At 31.8% G+C, this 18,907-nt stretch overlaps 4 protein-coding genes across 5 annotated transcripts; 2 read left to right on the top strand and 2 right to left on the bottom strand.

The window, feature by feature from the left end:
• LOC109334854 (monoacylglycerol lipase ABHD6-like) lies at positions 1,885–5,045 on the top strand. The gene is made up of 6 exons (XM_019570841.1): positions 1,885–2,427; positions 2,957–3,152; positions 3,441–3,533; positions 3,757–3,824; positions 4,150–4,325; positions 4,816–5,045. Exons 1-6 carry the CDS (start codon positions 1,973–1,975, stop codon positions 4,947–4,949), a joined length of 1,122 nt encoding a protein of 373 aa, XP_019426386.1. The 5' UTR covers positions 1,885–1,972; the 3' UTR covers positions 4,950–5,045.
• On the bottom strand, positions 5,093–7,572 carry LOC109334855 (metacaspase-3). 2 transcript variants are annotated; one of them, XR_002106151.1, is made up of 6 exons: positions 7,111–7,572; positions 6,470–6,806; positions 6,272–6,392; positions 5,813–6,001; positions 5,583–5,724; positions 5,093–5,103 (listed from the first exon to the last, which is right to left on the bottom strand). XR_002106151.1 is itself a non-coding variant. In XM_019570842.1 (5 exons), exons 1-5 carry the CDS (start codon positions 7,505–7,507, stop codon positions 5,665–5,667), a joined length of 1,104 nt encoding a protein of 367 aa, XP_019426387.1. In that variant the 5' UTR covers positions 7,508–7,572; the 3' UTR covers positions 5,349–5,664. The 2 variants fall into 2 exon arrangements, 1 of the variants encoding a protein (XP_019426387.1); XM_019570842.1 differs by lacking the exon at positions 5,093–5,103 and having other exon boundaries at positions 5,349–5,724.
• On the top strand, positions 12,377–14,551 carry LOC109334509 (7-deoxyloganetin glucosyltransferase-like). Its single transcript, XM_019570327.1, has 2 exons — positions 12,377–12,949; positions 13,457–14,551. The coding sequence occupies exons 1-2, from the start codon at positions 12,439–12,441 to the stop codon at positions 14,395–14,397; spliced, it is 1,452 nt and encodes a 483-aa protein (XP_019425872.1). The 5' UTR covers positions 12,377–12,438; the 3' UTR covers positions 14,398–14,551.
• LOC109334511 (probable nitronate monooxygenase) lies at positions 14,531–17,797 on the bottom strand. Its single transcript, XM_019570328.1, has 6 exons — positions 17,541–17,797; positions 16,920–17,132; positions 16,425–16,520; positions 15,484–15,629; positions 15,072–15,291; positions 14,531–14,850 (listed from the first exon to the last, which is right to left on the bottom strand). Exons 1-6 carry the CDS (start codon positions 17,673–17,675, stop codon positions 14,668–14,670), a joined length of 993 nt encoding a protein of 330 aa, XP_019425873.1. The 5' UTR covers positions 17,676–17,797; the 3' UTR covers positions 14,531–14,667.

Here is an 18,907-nt window from a genome sequence, read left to right as displayed (position 1 = left end):
TACTTTAATTTGTGAATTGTATTATTGATGGTGTGTGTTGTAATATTGTAGATAGTTGTAGATTAGATAACAAACTTATTTGATAAAAAAATAAGTTAATAGTCTCGTTAAGATTCTTTAGAAAAAATCTCTAACTTATAAACTTTACCATAGTACAATATAAATCATATGTCCCAAAAATATCAGAGCCATACTCATTTACAGTAATAAAAAGAGAAGTGTTATGGAAAGCAAGACAAAAATTAAAATAAAATGATAATTATATCATTCTATTTATATTTGTAATGATATTTTTATTATTCAAATTAAGTATAAAAACAATGTCTCTCTCTAGTAATAGAAATAGAAACATCATATCTCAATATACTTAGTCAACCAAATTAAAATAAATAATATAAAAATGTTAACTTCTATTTTTATAATTTTTTAATTGGATTGAAATAACAAGTACCACATATAATAATCTCTTCAAATACATTTATTATTTTAGTCATTTGAATTATTTTAATAATTTTTCATTTTTATAAATCATTTATGGATATCATACATTCCATTTTTTAATATTACTTTTGCATTCAATCTTTTTCATAAATTATATTTTCAAATAAATAATACATTTGAGTACTGTTCCACGCATATAAGTTAGTTGAGTAATTGAGAGCACATATTTCATTGAGAACAACGTTCATTTCCATAATTAAAAATTATTTTTCATACAAATTAGTCCATGTAACAAAAAATATATAGTAATAACCCATGTAACTGTTGCAAATCACTAGATAAAATAGAGAGAAAAATTTATATTATTATATTATATATCATTCATGTTTTATGAATGTTGATTCTTCAAAAAACTAATATAAAGGAATTGTGAATAATGTATTAACTATATATAAATATAATGACAATATATAAATATTATACTATAAAAATATAAACTATTTTATCATTTTATTATTTTCTACATTTTATAATTTTTTTTAATATTTACTTGTTTTAACTTTTCTAATTTTAGAAGAAAAAAGAAAAAAAACTTTTTTTAGACATTAATCCCAGTTGGTATGGTTTGTTTTTTATTTATTTATAAAATTCAAAGTGCATGTCAAGTTGTATTCCATAATATATAAATTGTCTATTTTCAATTTAATTAACAAACTAACACCAATTCAAAATAATTCATATTCAGAAACTCAACAAAAGACTAGTAGAATGAAAATGATAAAGTAATAAAAACAATTCAACTGAAAATAACCCATATGAAATTTCTTTTACTCCTTTACCACATACAAACTAATGATTTTTAAAAAAGAATTAAAGCATGAAACCATCTCATTGATTTGATGGTTTAAACCAAAATCACTTATCTTTTATTAAAACTAGCATGTTAACTAATACTATATATCTGACAACTCACATTCTTATTTTGTTGATATCAAGTATATATACACAATTTTTATAAATGTGTATTTGGATGTTTTTTCGTGTGAGTCAAAGTTACTCTTCTTAGGATGATGAAGACAGAAAATCAAAGTAGGAAAATATATGGAACATTATCGATGCATTGACGAAAAAGAGTAAAAAAGAACATGTCAAAGTTTCTTTGAATTATTAATGAGATGTTACAAAAAGATAAAATAAGAATATGAAAATTATATCGCAGTGGTTACTAAATAAATTTGAGTAAAATTATATATGATCAATTACTTAAATATCTTTTAAATATATTTTACATTTATATATTAGTAGGTATATAGAAATTACTATTATTTAATTATCTAAATAGTAGAAAAAGGAAAACAAAATAAAGCTGTTTAAACCATTAACCGCCAAAAAAATGACAGAAAAGTTTCAGTTATATTTTTCTGTTTCTCCTTTTCCATTTTCCTGCATGTTTTTCACGCACACCCTCCTGATTTTCTTCACAAAGTTGATATAAAGTTTCAAACTTTGTGTTTTTTCATCATTACTCAACATGGTTCTTCATGCAATGTTCCCTAAACTCTCAAGATGTTTCAGTTACACTGCTTCAAGAGATTGGCTTTACCGTCAATCCTTTTCCGTGGCTGGTCTCCGTTCAGTCGCCACCAACCTTGGCGACGGAACCACCATGAGTTGTTGGGTACCCAAGATCAACCACCCTTCCAAGCCAACCCTTGTTCTCATTCATGGTTTTGGTGCTAATGCAATGTGGCAATATGGTGATCATCTTCACCATTTCATCACACACTACAATGTTTATGTGCCTGATCTTATCTTCTTTGGTGAATCCTTCACATCAAGGCCAGAAAGGACTGAGACTTTTCAAGCTCAGTGTTTGAGGAAGCTTATGGAAGCACATGGAGTTCATAGAATGAGCTTGGTTGGAACTAGCTATGGTGGATTTGTTGGATATAGTATGGCTGCACAGTTCCCTGAGGCTGTGGACAGGTTTGGAGGGACTACCCTTCTTCATTTTTTATTTTTTTTCCTTTGATATATGTTTGAACAATTTGGTATCTGAGATTACAGAAAATTTGGTGGATTGAAATTTCCCAAGTTAATCTTCAACTTATTGTATGGAATTAGTTATATATGCTTAATGTTTTTTTGTAACACCTCAACCCTGACATGCGACCTCTCATGTTCATGAATACACTGAGCGTGCCACCCAGAAGCTTAAATACTTCATGTAGTATTTTATTCCCCATAAAGGGGAGTCTTCCGCGACTTGAACGCGTGACCTCATAGATAAATAGTCACTTTACCCATGAATCGCCTAGCCAAAAGTTTATATAAAAGCTCTAATCTGATAATCCAATTGATTGAATCATAACTATTTTGCTAAGATTGGCTCTGATAGGTATATAATGACATAAGCTATTAAAAGTAGCTTATTAAATATGAAACTATAAACTCATAGCTTATCAAAAATACATTTTGCCCTTTCTTCTCATGTGTTCTGCATTTGTCCCTACAGGTTGGTGCTGTGTTGTGCTGGTGTTTGTTTTGAAGAGAATGATATGAAAGATGGGCACTTCGCGGTTTCGAATTTGGATGAGGCTTTTAGCATTTTGTTGCCTCAGACACCAGATAAGCTCAGGGAATTGGTGAAGTTGACTCATTGGAGGCCTACTATGGATGTGCCTTCTTTTTTCCTTGCAGATTTCATTCATGTATGTATTCCTCTTTTTTATTTTCTATATATGTTTTTGTGCATTGGAGCACTTCATAAATGAACATTGGATTGGAAATTTAGATTGTATATTTTATATTGTTGGTTAATGTTTTGGAACAGTTTGGTTGTTGGAAAATGCTGCAGAAACCTTGATAATAACTTCATTATTAAACGCCGAGTTCCTTTCACATTCTTATCCCTCCCACGTAACTGACCATATCTACTGAGATAAAGACTTGATTATTGTTGTCTTATTGGCTATATACGTGTCTATAAATCTGGACAGGTGATGTGTTCAACTCATGTCGAAGAAAAGAAAGAACTGATTGAGGCAATACTAAAAGCTCGACAACTTTCCAATCTTCCTAAGATCACACAGGTATTGATCCTTCTTTACATATAGTTAATTTTGTATCTTGTTCATGCATTTTTCACTACTTGAATTCAAGCATGAAGAAGTGTACAAATAAATGTATACTATATCAAGCACTCTAGTTATCTATAGGAAAAAAATAACAAAGCTAGCAGATTAATCACATGCTTCACTTTCTTTTACATTCTTAGTTATTTTGAATATTTACTAAGAATTTACAATGTAACAGCCCACACTAATTGTATGGGGAGAGCATGATCTTATATTCCCTCTGGAATTGGGCTACAGATTAAAAAGGTAAGATTTCATTTCATTGGAAGTCGTGCATGATATCCACGATTTTGCTAGAGAGTGTGTAAGAAAGTCGTGGCTCTGGTCCACGAGATTGGTGGGAAATCGCATTTCCCATCCACGACTTTGGTAAAATTGTGGATCCTATCCACGACATCCATAAAAACTATACCATTCCCGTAATTAATTCAAAACCTATATCAAATGTGGGATAGTGTAGTCAAACTACAATACCCACGTAATTTTTCCCATATTGTTGCTTATATATAATTTGCATTCAGGCATCATAATCTTAAACTAATAAGTATATATGGACTTTTATTTGGAGCAGGTATATAGGGGAAAGTGCTGAAATTGCAGTGATTAAGAATGCAGGACATGGTGTGATCTTAGAAGAGCCTAAAGAATTTGCAAGGCACTTGAAGTCATTCCTTATTGATACACAGTCAACTAGTCTCTCTCCACAACTTACTTTGAGGGAGAAAATTCAGAAGATATTTGATATCAGTAAGTGAAAGGGTTTGTTTCCTTTACAATTTAAAACTTTATAGCACCTAAAAGCTAGAACCAACTTATCTGCAAGTTATTTCAGCAGCTTTCTAATGAGCTTTTAAGTTGGAAGTTGTAGAGGTTTGCTTTTATTAGTACATAAAAATGAGTCTTAGTTATACTCTTGTTTATAACACCAACACCATATAAGATGAACCAGAAAACTTGTTTTTGTTAAGATGTTAACTTGTGGCACAAGTTTCTTCCATTTCTTTTAATAATGAGTCATATTAATGATCATATTTATAACAAGGGACAAATCTAAATAATAAAGAAAGCATCAAAATATGCATTTCTTACACTTTTTCTGTCCTATTTATGGTGTATATATATCTAGGGTATGAACTTGTGGTTGTGCACAAAACATTACTCATTGAAAATTGATGTTTAGAATCTATGTATAGTGGCTGATAAAATCTTAACACATGTTACTTATTTTACAATGCAGGATCTATCTGGGGTGCACTAGCATTATGCTGTGGTGGTATCATATTGGCTGAGTTACTTGGAACTCCTTTGCTACCATTAATGGTGATAATGTTGTGTTATCTATGTGCTAGGTTTCTATTTATATATGTTTGATTATGCTAAAATAATTAAGAGGCATCAATGTGGATTGATGAATCTAAACATCTTTTGCTTGCTTGGACAAGAGAGTAGTAATCTTGTTTATGTAACCCTAAAGACCATAAATGCTTGAATGTTGTTGTTTTTAAGGTGACGAGATTTGTTTCTTCTCTCGGAAGTGGTAATGGTAACTTCTGATAGCACCGTAAGTAGTCTCATAATTCATCTATATGATAAACCTTTTTTCTTTTAAACAAGCTAATTAGTAAGGACAAAGTACATATTTAAACATGTTTTTAATTTAGGTAAATTAGAGATTTTTTATTTTTGGATGCTGTAGAAAAAGATTCGGTTTTTGAGTAAGAATTTCATAAACCTGCAGAAAATTCATATCTGATTTTTTTACTTCAATTTTTATACAAAACATACTATTATTGATAGTGAAAAAGGTTATAATGTGTTACCTTATACAATGTGGTTTATAATAAGTTACACACAGAAACTGAAAATGTGATTTAGATAAGTCATACATAAGTGCTGAATGAATTTTACATATATAAATAAGAGAGGCTTATGCTTCTAAGTCTAGATTTTATTGTTGGGAATGACTTAATGCCTCTATAGGAAGAACAAATAGCAGTGAACAACCTCATTATATCTTGGCACTATTTTTTATTATTTCAGCAAGACCAACCTCATTATTTCTCTTATCCATTTTCTTTTTCCAGTGTTACAGCACAATAGTCTTTGAGTAAATGTCAAACTTTTCAGAACATGACAATTGTGGCTCCTGCAAAAACCATTTTAGAATATCATTCAAGTTATATAATGGTATATATGTGATCAATGTAAAGATAGAGAGTAAAGTGATGAAATACATTAACATGCTGCTGCTGAGTGTTCATGTGAAACTCTTGGTTGTTTTGGCCAAATATTCCTTCTTTAGTCTCACGAATTTTTGAGCGCATCACATGAAGCAAATTGCCATAAGTCAATTTTGGTTTATCTTGCATGGCTTGGATGAAACTGTATGTCAAGGCTCCAGTACGTTCCATGCCACTAAAAGCCTAATTAATCAACAAAATCAAACCCTTTGTTCTAAGAAACAATTGTATTCTAAATTTCTAATTCACATCAATCATGATTCATGGTTTTAAACCGCAATTACTTAACATCATTGTAGGAAAATACTGTCGGGTCGGGTTAGGATGTGGTTATTATAAGTCTATATAAATACCATAATATTACGACCACAATTGCAGTTTGAACCAGTCATGATATCAATGAAACTTCGGGAATGAATTTGAAGGGGTAAAAGGAAAGGATGCATTACTAACCGATGTGTCTGCAGCACTTCCATCATCATCACAAGCTGAAATGCAAACTGCTAGCCCTCCTCTTGTACCTTTGTAACCAGCTCTATGGCTTCTATGATCTTCCCATCCATAATAACCTTTTCTGTTGGAACTTGAACAAAATCAAATCCAATTTACCAATGATAAAATGCATTAGCCTAAAGAGATTTTGTAACTAACCGGTTTATTCTGCACATAAATGGTAGATCAAGAGCAGTACCACTAAAGCATGTATCAAGAACAGCATGAAGTTTAGCACCAAGAGGTAGAGGCCTAACAATGGTAGCATTGATTTCGTCGTCGATTATCTTCCCCTCATGCTCATAATCCACAGGGCATATTGCTTCATCATATCCATCAACCTCATCCATGCTGTGATCTACTGCTCTTGATCCATGTCCTGAGAAGTAGAAAACCATTGAGTCACCGGGTTTGCAACCTTCAACCAACCACCTCATTGCTGCTCGCATGTTATATTTTGTTGGGATTCTTAGTGGATTTTTCTCATCTGGGTCATCTGCAACTCATTTCTCAGTGTTAGAATTATATAGAATGAAAGAAAATATCATTCATGGAAACTGGTTTAAGGCCTTATTTAATGCCCTAGTTAGAAAATAATCATCTTCTCATAAGACATAAGAATCTAAATTATAACAAGAATAGAAGTTGTATAAGATATGAAACATCTAAGATATACTAATGATGGCAATAAACATTGGTTATTTTTATGCCAATAATAAATGGAAATGAACAATGAAAATAAATAAGCATTGATTATTGTTATGCCATAATATAGAGTTGAAAATTAAAGCTAGTAGTACCTGTGAGCATATTAATGGAATTTCTAGGGAAACCCAACTTATCAGTAAGAAAGTATTTCATGCAGTGAGCATCATTCAAAGAACCCTTAAGACTCTTATCATCATTACCATAACTAATTCCAAATATCACTGCCCTCTTGTTACCATATGCAGAAGGAGGAGGAGTTAACACACACTGTGGCCTAGGCTGAGGATAATGGAATTGTTCAGGTCTCACATAGGTAGGGCAGTTATTATAAGATGGTGTATTATTCCCATAAGGGTAGTTAGTTTGGACTAAAGGGGTTGCACCTTGGCACCCTGAACATTTAATGGATGAGTTGGTGTAGCCATAAGGTTCTAGTGGCACTAGGATTGGCCTTGAACATTGTGTGCATCTTGCTCTTCTAGTTGCCATGTTTTTTGGAGCTTTGAAGAGCAATGGAGAATGAGTTTACAAGTTAAAGGGTTGGTGACCTTCAACTGGAGGGTTTTCTATTTAATTCAGTGGGATGAGCCCTTTTTGGATGTGACACAGAATCTTGAATCAGATTCTAGTTTGCTTTTTTTTCTTCTAGTGGACAAAGAATATATCAAGAGAGAATCAAGTCTAAAATTTCAGGATGAGGTGTGAGAATTTCAAGTGAGTGCTGAGAGACATGGGTGATGAATAAAAATAAACAAATTATTGAAGGGTGTATAGATGAAAAATATCTACCTATATATTTAATACCTTTAGGGTCTTTTTGGTGGGTATGATAGGATAAAAATTTAAAAGATGATATTACAAATTGTAGAAAATATTCATGGTAAACTATTATATTGTATCGTGTTTGTTTTTGATGCCCAACATATAACAATGATATTGATAAGGTAGTGAATAATGGTAGTGTGGTGTTGAGATGTGAGAGTATGAAGGGAAAATTACACTATCATATTCTTCTCGTTTATAACTCAATTCCTCATGGATAGAAAATATAGTAGGTGAATAAGATATAATAGGTGAACATAATAATTTTATTCTTTCTTGCGAGCTCATCAAACTCTATATTACAACAAGGCATGTTATTTCTTTTGTCCATCTTGTCTCGGTCATCAAATTAAATGAACTAGATGTGATTTTCCTCTTAGCCATGCATATTTACTTGATGTATTTGGATCTCAACATGTTGAAGATAGTTAGATCATGAGTCACTACCACCAAATGATTTCTTGGTGTGAAATTGAAAGATGTGGTAGTATTGGTCACTTGTTTAGTTATTTGATTGGCTAGTTTCTACCCATTAGTCACAAAACTCATTTTTTTTTCATATGAGAATAAAGTACTACTCATATCAAGAGATACAATTAATTGCTTGCTAGAATTATGGTCTATTGGTCTTTTAAATTTTGTAAGCAATTATGTAGAGAGGGTGACTCATAAGCATTAGCTTGGTTAAGGGAAACCATGGGATTTATAGGGTGAAAAAGAGTCTTTATTATTGGAAAATTTCACACCTATGCTAATAGATTCGAACTTGAGCGATTTATTGATGATTTGTTAAAATGGTAGGAGTCATGGATAAGATAGATCTTTTTGATAAACAAAAATGAATGAGGAATTATAAACTTTCTATATTGAATTGAGTTACAAGCAATAATGAAATCACCATTTATATACTACAATGTCTTAATCGATTAACGAAAACAATATTACAACTAACAAACTGAAATTAATTAACAACTTTAACCCAACATGAATCTTGAGTGAAATTAAGTGGAAGTATGAACTAAGATTGTAATCGAATCATTTTGTAAACCATAAAACAATGAGCTTCATTTTATTTAGAATACTTTTCATATTTTTTTATTTCCAAAAATAAAACCACTTGAAGAAGTTGAAGAAAAGGGTCATATATTCACTATGGCAAAAGATGTGATGGTGAATGGATGTTCTCTATTTCAATATTAGAGTGAACATGTTCCGTTTGAATTCATGCTGAACAAAGAAAGTAGACAAAGATTCTTATATAATGAAATTTATGCACGTATGTTAATGTCTACAAAAAAAAACAAAACTATATTGTCTTCAACATAATATATACTATTCTTGCGTGTCATGTACGTAGAAAAGATATCACATTGCTTATGGAATATAATGTTAGAGAATATTTCCATCCGAAATCCATAGATGAAACACGAAAGTCCTTATGACCATGGTTTTGTTCCCATAACCTAATGTTTATGCTCATACATAAACCCAAATGGAACAACCATGATCCAGACCGAAGAAACCCCAAATGAGTTCATTGTGAAGACAAAGAACATGCATTGTTGAGCCATTTCCGAAATCTCGAAGGTATGATGGTGAGATGATCTTCCAGATGATAGAGCACCGAATGATTTTCCTTAGTTTTTCTCTAGAGGGGAATGAGAGAAAATGCCTTAGTTCTTGAGAGTGTCTTTTGTTTGTGAGGAGCCTTATGTTATATGCCAAATTGATGAGTTGATAGTGTTATATCCTTATGGATAACACTATTCTCATCTTACCTTATTCTCCTCAACCTTACACCCTGAAAACTTGTTGATCTATAAATGGGGACCATAACCCATAAAAGTAACCCCGTAGTAGTTACTATTTTAGTTGCAATAATTCTAATTTAGTCCCTCCATCAAATCAGAAATTGCCTGAAGGTATCTACATTTATATTATAACTGAAGATCATTTTATATTTTGGCTAATTACATAATGGCCATAACACAATTATGGAATAATATTTAGGACCCATAAATTGTCAAAATTCTAACATATAAGTCTTGTCCTATGTAGATTTAGGCCACATTTCTCAATCTTAGGGTAAAAAAACCGATATAGATAAGTTCTTCAATTTCATCTCACTTGGGTAGCTAGAATTTAAGATATCACATGATGGAAGTAATGACAATAATAGTAATAAGGTTTTCATATGTTAAGAATGCTTTAAGGTAGTAAATGTTTATTGAAGAACTAAAAATATCACGTCACAAATTCATAAAACATATAACAAATCATTTATTTACCCATGTAAATTTAATTTCTTAACTAAGCTTAGGCTACAACACATTAAAAAACCGATAATAATATTGGTAAAAAGTAAAAACTAGTAATGGTAACCCATAAATAGCATAAAAATCATAAAAAAAAGTTCTTATAAAAAGGAGCAGAATATATAGTTCTTTATATAATGAAATTTTCTTCTATAAAAAATATCATCATGTTAACAAAAAAAAATGTGAACATAAGGTGAAAGTTTTCACACTTTATTCTACATGGAGAATAAAATCTGATCACAAATTTGAGAATTGTCCATTCCATCATATTGAGAAAACAATGATAATTTGGTTAACAAAAGTATTAACTAATTTGTGCTATGCAACCCTAGCTGTCTAACTCTCTTTCTCTCTCTATATAAGACGACTTAGTATGGGATAATATATTCTTATTCTCGCAAGCGAATATATTGTTTATATGATTTGAACTCATAACTTTAATATTACAAAACAAATAATTTTACTATTGTGTCGAGTTTTACCTTAAAATCCTTGTTTTAAATTGTTGGTTTAGAAAGATTATTCCCCATCTTAAAACTAGTTTAATTCTTTTCCTTCAAAACCGTTATTACCATACCCATGCACACCTTTCAATAATACTACACCCATTAACATGATAATATAATGTGGTTTGTTGATGAAGATAAATGGCTTAAGAAATGGAGAGCAAAATATTGTGGATTCGAGTTTCATAAAAATAAAAATAAAAAGAATCATAAGGTAGTTTGAAGGTGTAAAAAAATTGAGTTTCATCCACAACAAAAAATACTAATATATAAAAAAAATCTCATACTACTTCTTAAAAATAATGGCAGGAACATGGAAGCCCATACAAAGATATGATGAAAGATCACTTGATAGAAAATAACTTTTTTATATTATTTTGTATCTAATTCAATTAAAAATATCACTTAATTAAAAAAAATTTATTAAAATAAAAATAGTTTTCTCATATTACTTGATGAAATTTGGTTAGCTTGAGACATAGAAATATGAATTTTTTAGGAGAGTTTCTAATTGTTTGCTGGAGAACATAGGTAAAAAAACCTTGCAATGAGTCCAGAACAGTGTATAACATTACATTTCAAAGGTTGGTCTTACAACTAAAGAGAGGTGAACAAGTATATGCTCATAGCTTTGCATTAATACATTACAAGGGCATATAAAAACATGTAATATTATTACTTATGGGATCATATATCTCCATTCATGTTTCACTTAGTGTATCAATCCAATAAGAAAACTTTATTCATTTAAAACAAATTATAAAACACGAAATTAATATTTTAATATTATTTTATGAACTTTGATTGATTTGAGATATGAAGACATAAAACTTATAAGATAGGTGATCCATGCACGTATTCTTATACTGTAATAATCAAACGGGACCATCATAATCTTGACAAGCACCAAGACAAATCACTACTCCACCACTTGTTTCTATGTTAATGTGACAATTTAAATATTAAAGAGACATTTTGTCTAAATGTATAACCACGCGTTCCACGATAACACACATCTAAAAGGATCTCTTACTTTGATATGATATGATACAATTTTCATACAATTTAGATATAATATAATATTTATGTATTGTTAGTGCAAAAATTTATTAGTATTTGTTGTGACTATAACTCGAACTTTCAATCTTCTTCACTTCATTCCTTCTCCTAAAGACAAATCATTAAAACACCTTATGACTTTTTTTTTATAAATTTGTTATGGATGAGACTTGAATTCATAACCTCTTTTACTTCATTTCTTAAACCACTTCATCTTAACCATTGGACCACGTTATTACTCCCTTTATTTCAAATCAATAATAAGATTGTGTAAGAATTTAAAGCTAAAAGACTAGTATTAAGTATGAAAATCTAATACCACATTGAGTTTGAGTTTGCTAAGCTATAAATCCATAACATTGTTGCCCCTTTAAGGACTGGTGTCCACAATGACTATCACTTTATCATTATCGACACTGATGCAATGCTAGCCCTTCTTTTTTGGCAGTTTCAGTCACATAATTATTCAACCATATACCTTAATTCATCTTATAGGTAGCCCTTTTCATCATGACGCAATTGATTATACACCATATAATAATTGTGGAATGTATGTCTTCCCTGCATAACATGTATACCCTTATCAACAATGTAGTGCGGTTGAGATACATACCCTTAATAATAAGATACATATCCTTAATGAGATACATATCCTTATCCCTTAAACTTTGCCTAGACTTAACTCCAAAAACAAGAAGAAGAGAAGGGTCACTCTATGGAGAAAAAGCCTCATGCTGTGTTGATACCATTTCCAGTTCAAGGCCATATAAATCCACTCTTCAAACTAGCAAAACTACTTCACCTAAGAGGCTTTCACATAACCTTTGTTAACACTGAATACAACCATAAACGTTTGCTTAAGTCAAAGGGTCCTAATGCCCTTCATGGCTTCCATGACTTTCACTTTGAGACTATCCCTGATGCTCTTCCTTCAATGGACAATGATGATGTTACTCAAGATGTAGTGTCTCTTCTTCAATCAACTAGAAAAAACTTTCTCAACCCTTTTAAGAACTTGCTTGCTACACTTAATGCTTCTTCTGCCTTGGATGGTAAGATACCTCAAGTTACTTGCTTGGTTTGTGATGGTACCATGGTGTTTACTATAAAAGCTGCTCAAGAACTTGGAATCCCTATTCTAATACTTTGGCCTGCCAGTGCTTTTTCATTGTTATCCCTTGTGCACTTTAGAACTCTTCTTGATAAGGGTCTTATACCACTCAAAGGTAGTCTTAATTCATGTTCTTTCTCCATGCAGCATTGTTTTATCAGCATTTTTTTTGGGGTACTAGGTATCCCTTCATCGTATAGATAAGAAACTAGTCCCTTTCGGGGTACATGGCTGCCCCTTTAACAAGTGTTGCTCTCAGAAATCGACTCTTGACATTTTGTCATATTGAGGATCTAGCAGAGTCTTACACCACTAGACCAATACCTTGTTAATCGTATCATATATGTATTAACATCGTTAAGGACTAAGTTGGTTAAATGTATTAGGGAAGAGAAATCTTTGTAATACACTCTTTGACATAAGAAATGGTTGCATGTGTTGTAGGAAAATCAGTTCTGATTAATAATATGAAACTTACCTATTATAGACTGTCCTATCTTTATAGGTGAATGTGGTTGGGGATATGGTCCCAAGAAAATAGCATTTATAACACATGTGTTAGGCTTACTTAGATATGAATATAAAGTTCAAGCTAATGATTTTTTGTAAACATGAAATGCAGATAAGAGTTATCTGACAAATGGGTATTTGGACACCAAAGTGGACTTTATTCCAGGTATGCAAAATTTTAGACTCAAGGACCAGGTTGATTATATAAGGACAACAGATCCAAATGATTCTATGCTACACCTTTTCATTGAGATGGTAGATGAAATTCAAAGATCAGCACCAACTATTGTTTTCAATACTAGCCATGAACTTGAGAGTGATGCATTGAATGCTCTCTCTTTTATGTTCCCTTCTCTTTACACCATTGGCCCTTTTCCTTCATTTCTCAACCAAACTCCACAGAACAACTTGCCAACTTTAGGTTCAACTTCAAGTCTTTGGGAAGAGGACACTGAGTGTCTTGAATGGCTTGAATCAAAAGAGCCAAGATCAGTAGTATATGTTAACTTTGGCAGCATCACAGTTATGTCTCCTGAGCAACTTCTAGAGTTTGCTTGGGGTTTAGCCAACAGCAAAAAAACCTTCTTATGGATCATTAGGCCTGACCTTGTTATTGGTGGCTCAGTAATTTTGTCATCAGAGTTTGTTGATGAAACTAGAGATAGAGGCCTAATAGCAAAGTGGTGTCCACAAGAGAAAGTGTTGAACCATCCTTCAGTTGGTGGATTCTTGACTCATTGTGGATGGAACTCAACTACTGAAAGCATATGTGCTGGAGTGCCAATGTTGTGTTGGCCATTTTTTGCTGATCAACCAACAAATTGTAGGTACATTTGTAATGAATGGTGCATTGGAATGGAGATTGAGAATAATGTGAAGAGGGATGAGGTTGAAAATCTAGTTAATGAACTTATTGTGGGGGAGAAAGGAAAGAAGATGAGGGAGAAGGTCATGGAGTTGAAGAATAAGGCAGAAGAGGACACTAGAGTTGGTGGTTTTTCATACAAGAATTTGGACAAAGTGATTAAGGAAGTGTTACTAAAACCAAAGTAGATCAATTAATGTTTTCCTTTTCTATAATGCAGTACTATGATAATTCATGTACCTTAAATATGTTTTCCTTTTGTTTGTTCTCTACTTCTCTAGTAATATCAAAATATTACATATCTCCAAATGAACAACATTATGAACATAAATTCAAAAAATTTATTATGAATTTTGAAGTGTTACTCTTGAGTATTGTTATTCTGGGCCACAACCATATTTGCAAGACTTGTTACACTGAAAATTATTTTGACTATGCTACTCAATGTAAAGCTACTCTTAATTAAAGTTTTGTTGTATAATAAGTTGAGCCTCTTCAACTAGTCTCTTAACCACTTCACCAGCAGATATAATTTCGTTGATGAGACCAACACCTTGGCCAGCATACAGAGCCATACTCTCAAGATCTCCTGTAGTTGTCACGTTCGGGACTGTACCAGCAAAACGCCGAATCTCTTTCTCCTGTTTGATGGCAAGAATATAGTAAAGCGCAAACGTTGAGCATGGACATGCTTATAAATAATTAACAACTTACTTGATAACTTCTAATTCTATAATGCAAAGTACTTTGTGTTATACACTCGAAGTTGTATAAGAGTTGTCGAGCCTAGACGAGTGTGAAACATTTTCCGAGTATATAAATATGCTAGCACTATTGGAGTATACATAAATTGTAACCATACCACGCCATTAATTGTTGAGTGGCCTATGACAGGCTGGTTGGCTTCATTTTCATGTGCTGGAAGGGATTTCCAATCCTTGTAGAAGGGTGTCTGCAATACGCGATGCGGTGCACCAGGCCATCTCGCCCGACCAAATACATTTGTGTACTCGGTTTCGGCCATTTCAACTAACTTCCTTTTGTATGAGGGATGAGCATAGCTTTCATTTGTTGCGACAAACCTGCAAACAAAACTCTTAGCATGGAACATATATATATTCATTATCGAACCTGGCAAGGAATGAATTGTGTAATTCATTACCCTGAAGCAACTAAACCTAAGTTGAACATATACCATAAATGCTAAGACATTCCTCCAAGAATATGAGAACAATTTCCTTAAATATGATAAGAAAAAATTAAATATGTCGAACCTAGTGCCCAGACAGACGCCACGGGCACCAAGTGCCAGAGCCGCAACATAGCCTCTAGCGTCTACAATTCCTCCAGCTGCAATAACAGGTATATCTCGGTCACCAACTAGTTCGACCACCCTTGGCACCAATGAAATCAAACCATCCTGCAATTAAATGCAGTGGCAAGCTATGTCATCTCTGAGTAGCTGAATCAAAAAATATAGTGTAGTACATCATCCACATCAACTACCGGACATTAATAAAGCAATGATAGACGATAAAAAAGAAGGATTCCTCTAAAGAATGAGAGAGCATTGCATATGTAAGTGACTATTTTCCAATGATAACCAAGTGAGAACATGAAACAGTAAATACTCAAAAGACTGAACATGCCTCATAAAAAAATCTTATAACTAGAGAAATTTTCGTTATGTATGACGGTAGAAGATTTGGTGTTGTAACCTCATTATTTGCAATAAAAAAGCATTAGATGATGAAATTTCACATTTTGATTCACTACTTCTAATGAGTTTTATACAGTTCAAAACAGAAGCTAAATGATCTAAAAATCACCACATATAAGATCGAACCCGAGAGCTGAGAGGCAAGGTGCCGAAAACTAGTGAAGGTTTTGTTGGAAAAGTTTCTCATGGAAAAAGAATATAATGCAACTTACCAAACATCTACAACCACAAATGCATATGAATCTCCATATCTTACTAAAAATGTTCCAACTTAGTCTTTCACTATTAAACACAGATATGACAGTTAGACTCAAAATTTTGTGCCTCTTCAGTTATTTGTAACACATTAGCCAAGGTAAAAACTGTAAGAGATTCTCAAAAGTAATAACTAATAACAGCATTCTTCTCTATCCTCTTATGCTTTAATTGATACAGTAAATTACTAACAACTCTTATTTATCAAAACTAGGATAAAATTATGACAAGCATGCACACCTGACCAATGACATGACCACCGGCTTCCCGTCCTTGTACAATTATCCCATCAACACCTGCATCAATTGCCTTTTTTGCGCCTTCAAAACTCCCGACCTATGATCGGATTACAAGCAAGTAACAAGTTAATTACATACCGATAATAGAGAATAATGAAAATAACGACATGCTAAGTGCTACTCTAGCAGGATCATGAGTTCTAAACACAGCAATGCTAGATATTTTTATCTGAACTCAGTTTAGCAAAAGAAAAAGAAAAAAGTGATAACAGGCTGAGAGGTTTACTTTCTTTAAACCAACTTTATGTTTAACCGAGTTCAACGAAAGCAAAACAGGCTCAGTTTAATTTTAACTAAGTATCAGAGAAACATAAGCAGAGTCATTAATTCACTAAGCAACTAAAATGAATACCAAAGTTTTAATATCATTGTCTCTTATGAATTGCATATAGTTGGTAGTTTAGTATCATAAATAAATTAGCATAATAATACTCACTTGAGGAACAACTTTGACACCAGCAGAATGAGCCTTAACTACCAATTCCCTTGTACAATCACCCCAATAAACTTGCAAGACTGCAACTTTTTCATCAAGAATGACCTTCAAGTTCTCCTCATGAGGAAATGCTAGAACGACACCAACCCCGAATGGTTTATTGGTTAAGCTCCTAGTCTTCCTTATGAGCTCCCTCAAATAATCTGGTGATTCCTACATAAGAAAAAGTCAAGTAGATTAACAAAGAAGAATCATGACTTTCTTACCATACTTTGTAATCCTTGATCAAAACCTTTTGTTTGGAAACAATAAATGTTTACATGATAGCTGATTAAGACTTAGGTCTAAAAAGTACTGTGATCAAAAAAATGATAAGATTATATATATATATTAAACAAAGAATGTTTACACTATAAAACAATGAACTTGTACTACAACTTTGCACATTGCATATGATACTCTTAGACCAGAAACAATGAACTGCTACACATATTAAAGAACACAAAGCAATCATAAACATCAAGCAAACATAGAGTATTATACATACATATATGTATATATGTATGTATACATGTATGTATAGGTATGTATATATATGTATGTATATGTATATGTATTTACCCAGTCAGGGGATCTGAGAAAGGCAAGAGCACCAGAATTGGCAACAGCAGCAACAAGGTGAGGACCAGAAATATCAGGGCCTAATGGAGCTTGAACTATACCATATTCAAAACCTAGTATCCCTTTCCAACCCATGTCTCTCTCTCTCTCTCTCTTTGATCCTTCTCTCACTAACACCAACCAAAGACTAGTTTTTTGTTAATACTATGTGGGATCATGTCACACATTCACTTCACCTTTTTGTATCCATTATGAAAAAGAAGCAAAAATCAAATGAAACACAGCAAGAATACTATATCACAAGCAAAATAATGAGATAGGCTATATATATATATATATATACTATTCACCATTTGATTTCCATCATTATTAACTATTAAAATAGAAGTAATACAAATGAATGATAACAAATCAGATAAAAATTGTATTATCAAAGGGGTGGGATTGGTACAAGTGGAGGGTAAGGGAGTATGATAGGCTTAGAAAAAGGTATCTTTATGCAAGATAGGATTGAAATACAATATTCTAGAAGTTGGCATAACAAATTTGGCTAGTGAATTTGACTAGGACTAGTTACCTAGAAAATTGGTATATAACAAAATTAGTTTTTGTTTGATCTACAAAATTACCTACAAATAAAAGTTATGTTTGTGTGTTGTCTCTGATAACTACATACTTTGATTTGAACAATTTTATTAATAGATAATATAAACTACATTAAGCAAGTTTGCAAAATTGATTTATACACCATTAATTTGATCAAGTGCATAAAAAATTCAGAACAATAAAAGCTGATTATGCACTCATTTTTTGGAGAAACTTGTTCCATTTATCTACCACACCATAAACATTATAAAAAATATTTCTAACACAAGATTTGCATATAATGTTACAACCCAACTTGACATCATTTTTTTAATCAAATGGGCACAAAAGTTTGTTAAATTATTTTAGATATTAAACAATTTTTTTTTTACTAAAACTGAATACTAAGTTTTATACTAAACACTAATTGATATTATAGGACTAATTATGATATTTACTAGAAAAAGATGAATACAGTGATATTAGGAAAGTATTTTATGTTATTACTCTATCATTTATTATTCATTTTTAATTTCAATTATTATTAACTCTTAAAACTAATATAAATGAAAATTCAACGTATAAATATTTATGAATGCATATATATTAGTTTGTATTGATATAATGAGTGTTATTTAAATTGAGACATCTCATTTTCTATAATTTTGTGTGACTCTATATATCAGAAAATATTGATTAATTAAAAAAATATTTAATAATTATAATTTTAATTTAAATATTTTTTTTCAAGACAGAAAAAGTTGGAAACTTCCTTTCAACCA

Source organism: Lupinus angustifolius, chromosome LG19 (genome assembly GCF_001865875.1).
Source record: "Lupinus angustifolius cultivar Tanjil chromosome LG19, LupAngTanjil_v1.0, whole genome shotgun sequence".
Lineage (NCBI taxonomy): Eukaryota > Viridiplantae > Streptophyta > Magnoliopsida > Fabales > Fabaceae > Lupinus > Lupinus angustifolius.
Note: the sequence above shows the minus strand (reverse complement) of the source record. Positions and strands in the feature narration are given on the sequence as shown.

Bases quoted from the DNA above. Each gene is read 5' to 3' on its own strand.
- LOC109334854 (XM_019570841.1), top strand. From the start codon at position 1,973: ATGGTTCTTCATGCAATGTTCCCTAAACTCTCAAGATGTTTCAGTTAC. The intron at 2,428-2,956 runs GTTTGGAGGGAC...TTGTCCCTACAG, and splicing joins TTCCCTGAGGCTGTGGACAG to GTTGGTGCTGTGTTGTGCTG. The intron at 3,534-3,756 runs GTATTGATCCTT...ACAATGTAACAG, and splicing joins ATCTTCCTAAGATCACACAG to CCCACACTAATTGTATGGGG.
- LOC109334855 (XM_019570842.1), bottom strand. From the start codon at position 7,507: ATGGCAACTAGAAGAGCAAGATGCACACAATGTTCAAGGCCAATCCTA. The intron at 6,807-7,110 runs GTACTACTAGCT...AATGAGTTGCAG, and splicing joins TTCCATTAATATGCTCACAG to ATGACCCAGATGAGAAAAAT. The intron at 6,002-6,271 runs GTTAGTAATGCA...TTGATTAATTAG, and splicing joins GAAGTGCTGCAGACACATCG to GCTTTTAGTGGCATGGAACG.
- LOC109334509 (XM_019570327.1), top strand. From the start codon at position 12,439: ATGGAGAAAAAGCCTCATGCTGTGTTGATACCATTTCCAGTTCAAGGC. The intron at 12,950-13,456 runs GTAGTCTTAATT...CATGAAATGCAG, and splicing joins GGGTCTTATACCACTCAAAG to ATAAGAGTTATCTGACAAAT.
- LOC109334511 (XM_019570328.1), bottom strand. From the start codon at position 17,675: ATGGGTTGGAAAGGGATACTAGGTTTTGAATATGGTATAGTTCAAGCT. The intron at 17,133-17,540 runs GTAAATACATAT...TTTCTTATGTAG, and splicing joins TTCTCAGATCCCCTGACTGG to GAATCACCAGATTATTTGAG. The intron at 15,292-15,483 runs GTTCGACATATT...TTTTGTTTGCAG, and splicing joins GGCGTCTGTCTGGGCACTAG to GTTTGTCGCAACAAATGAAA.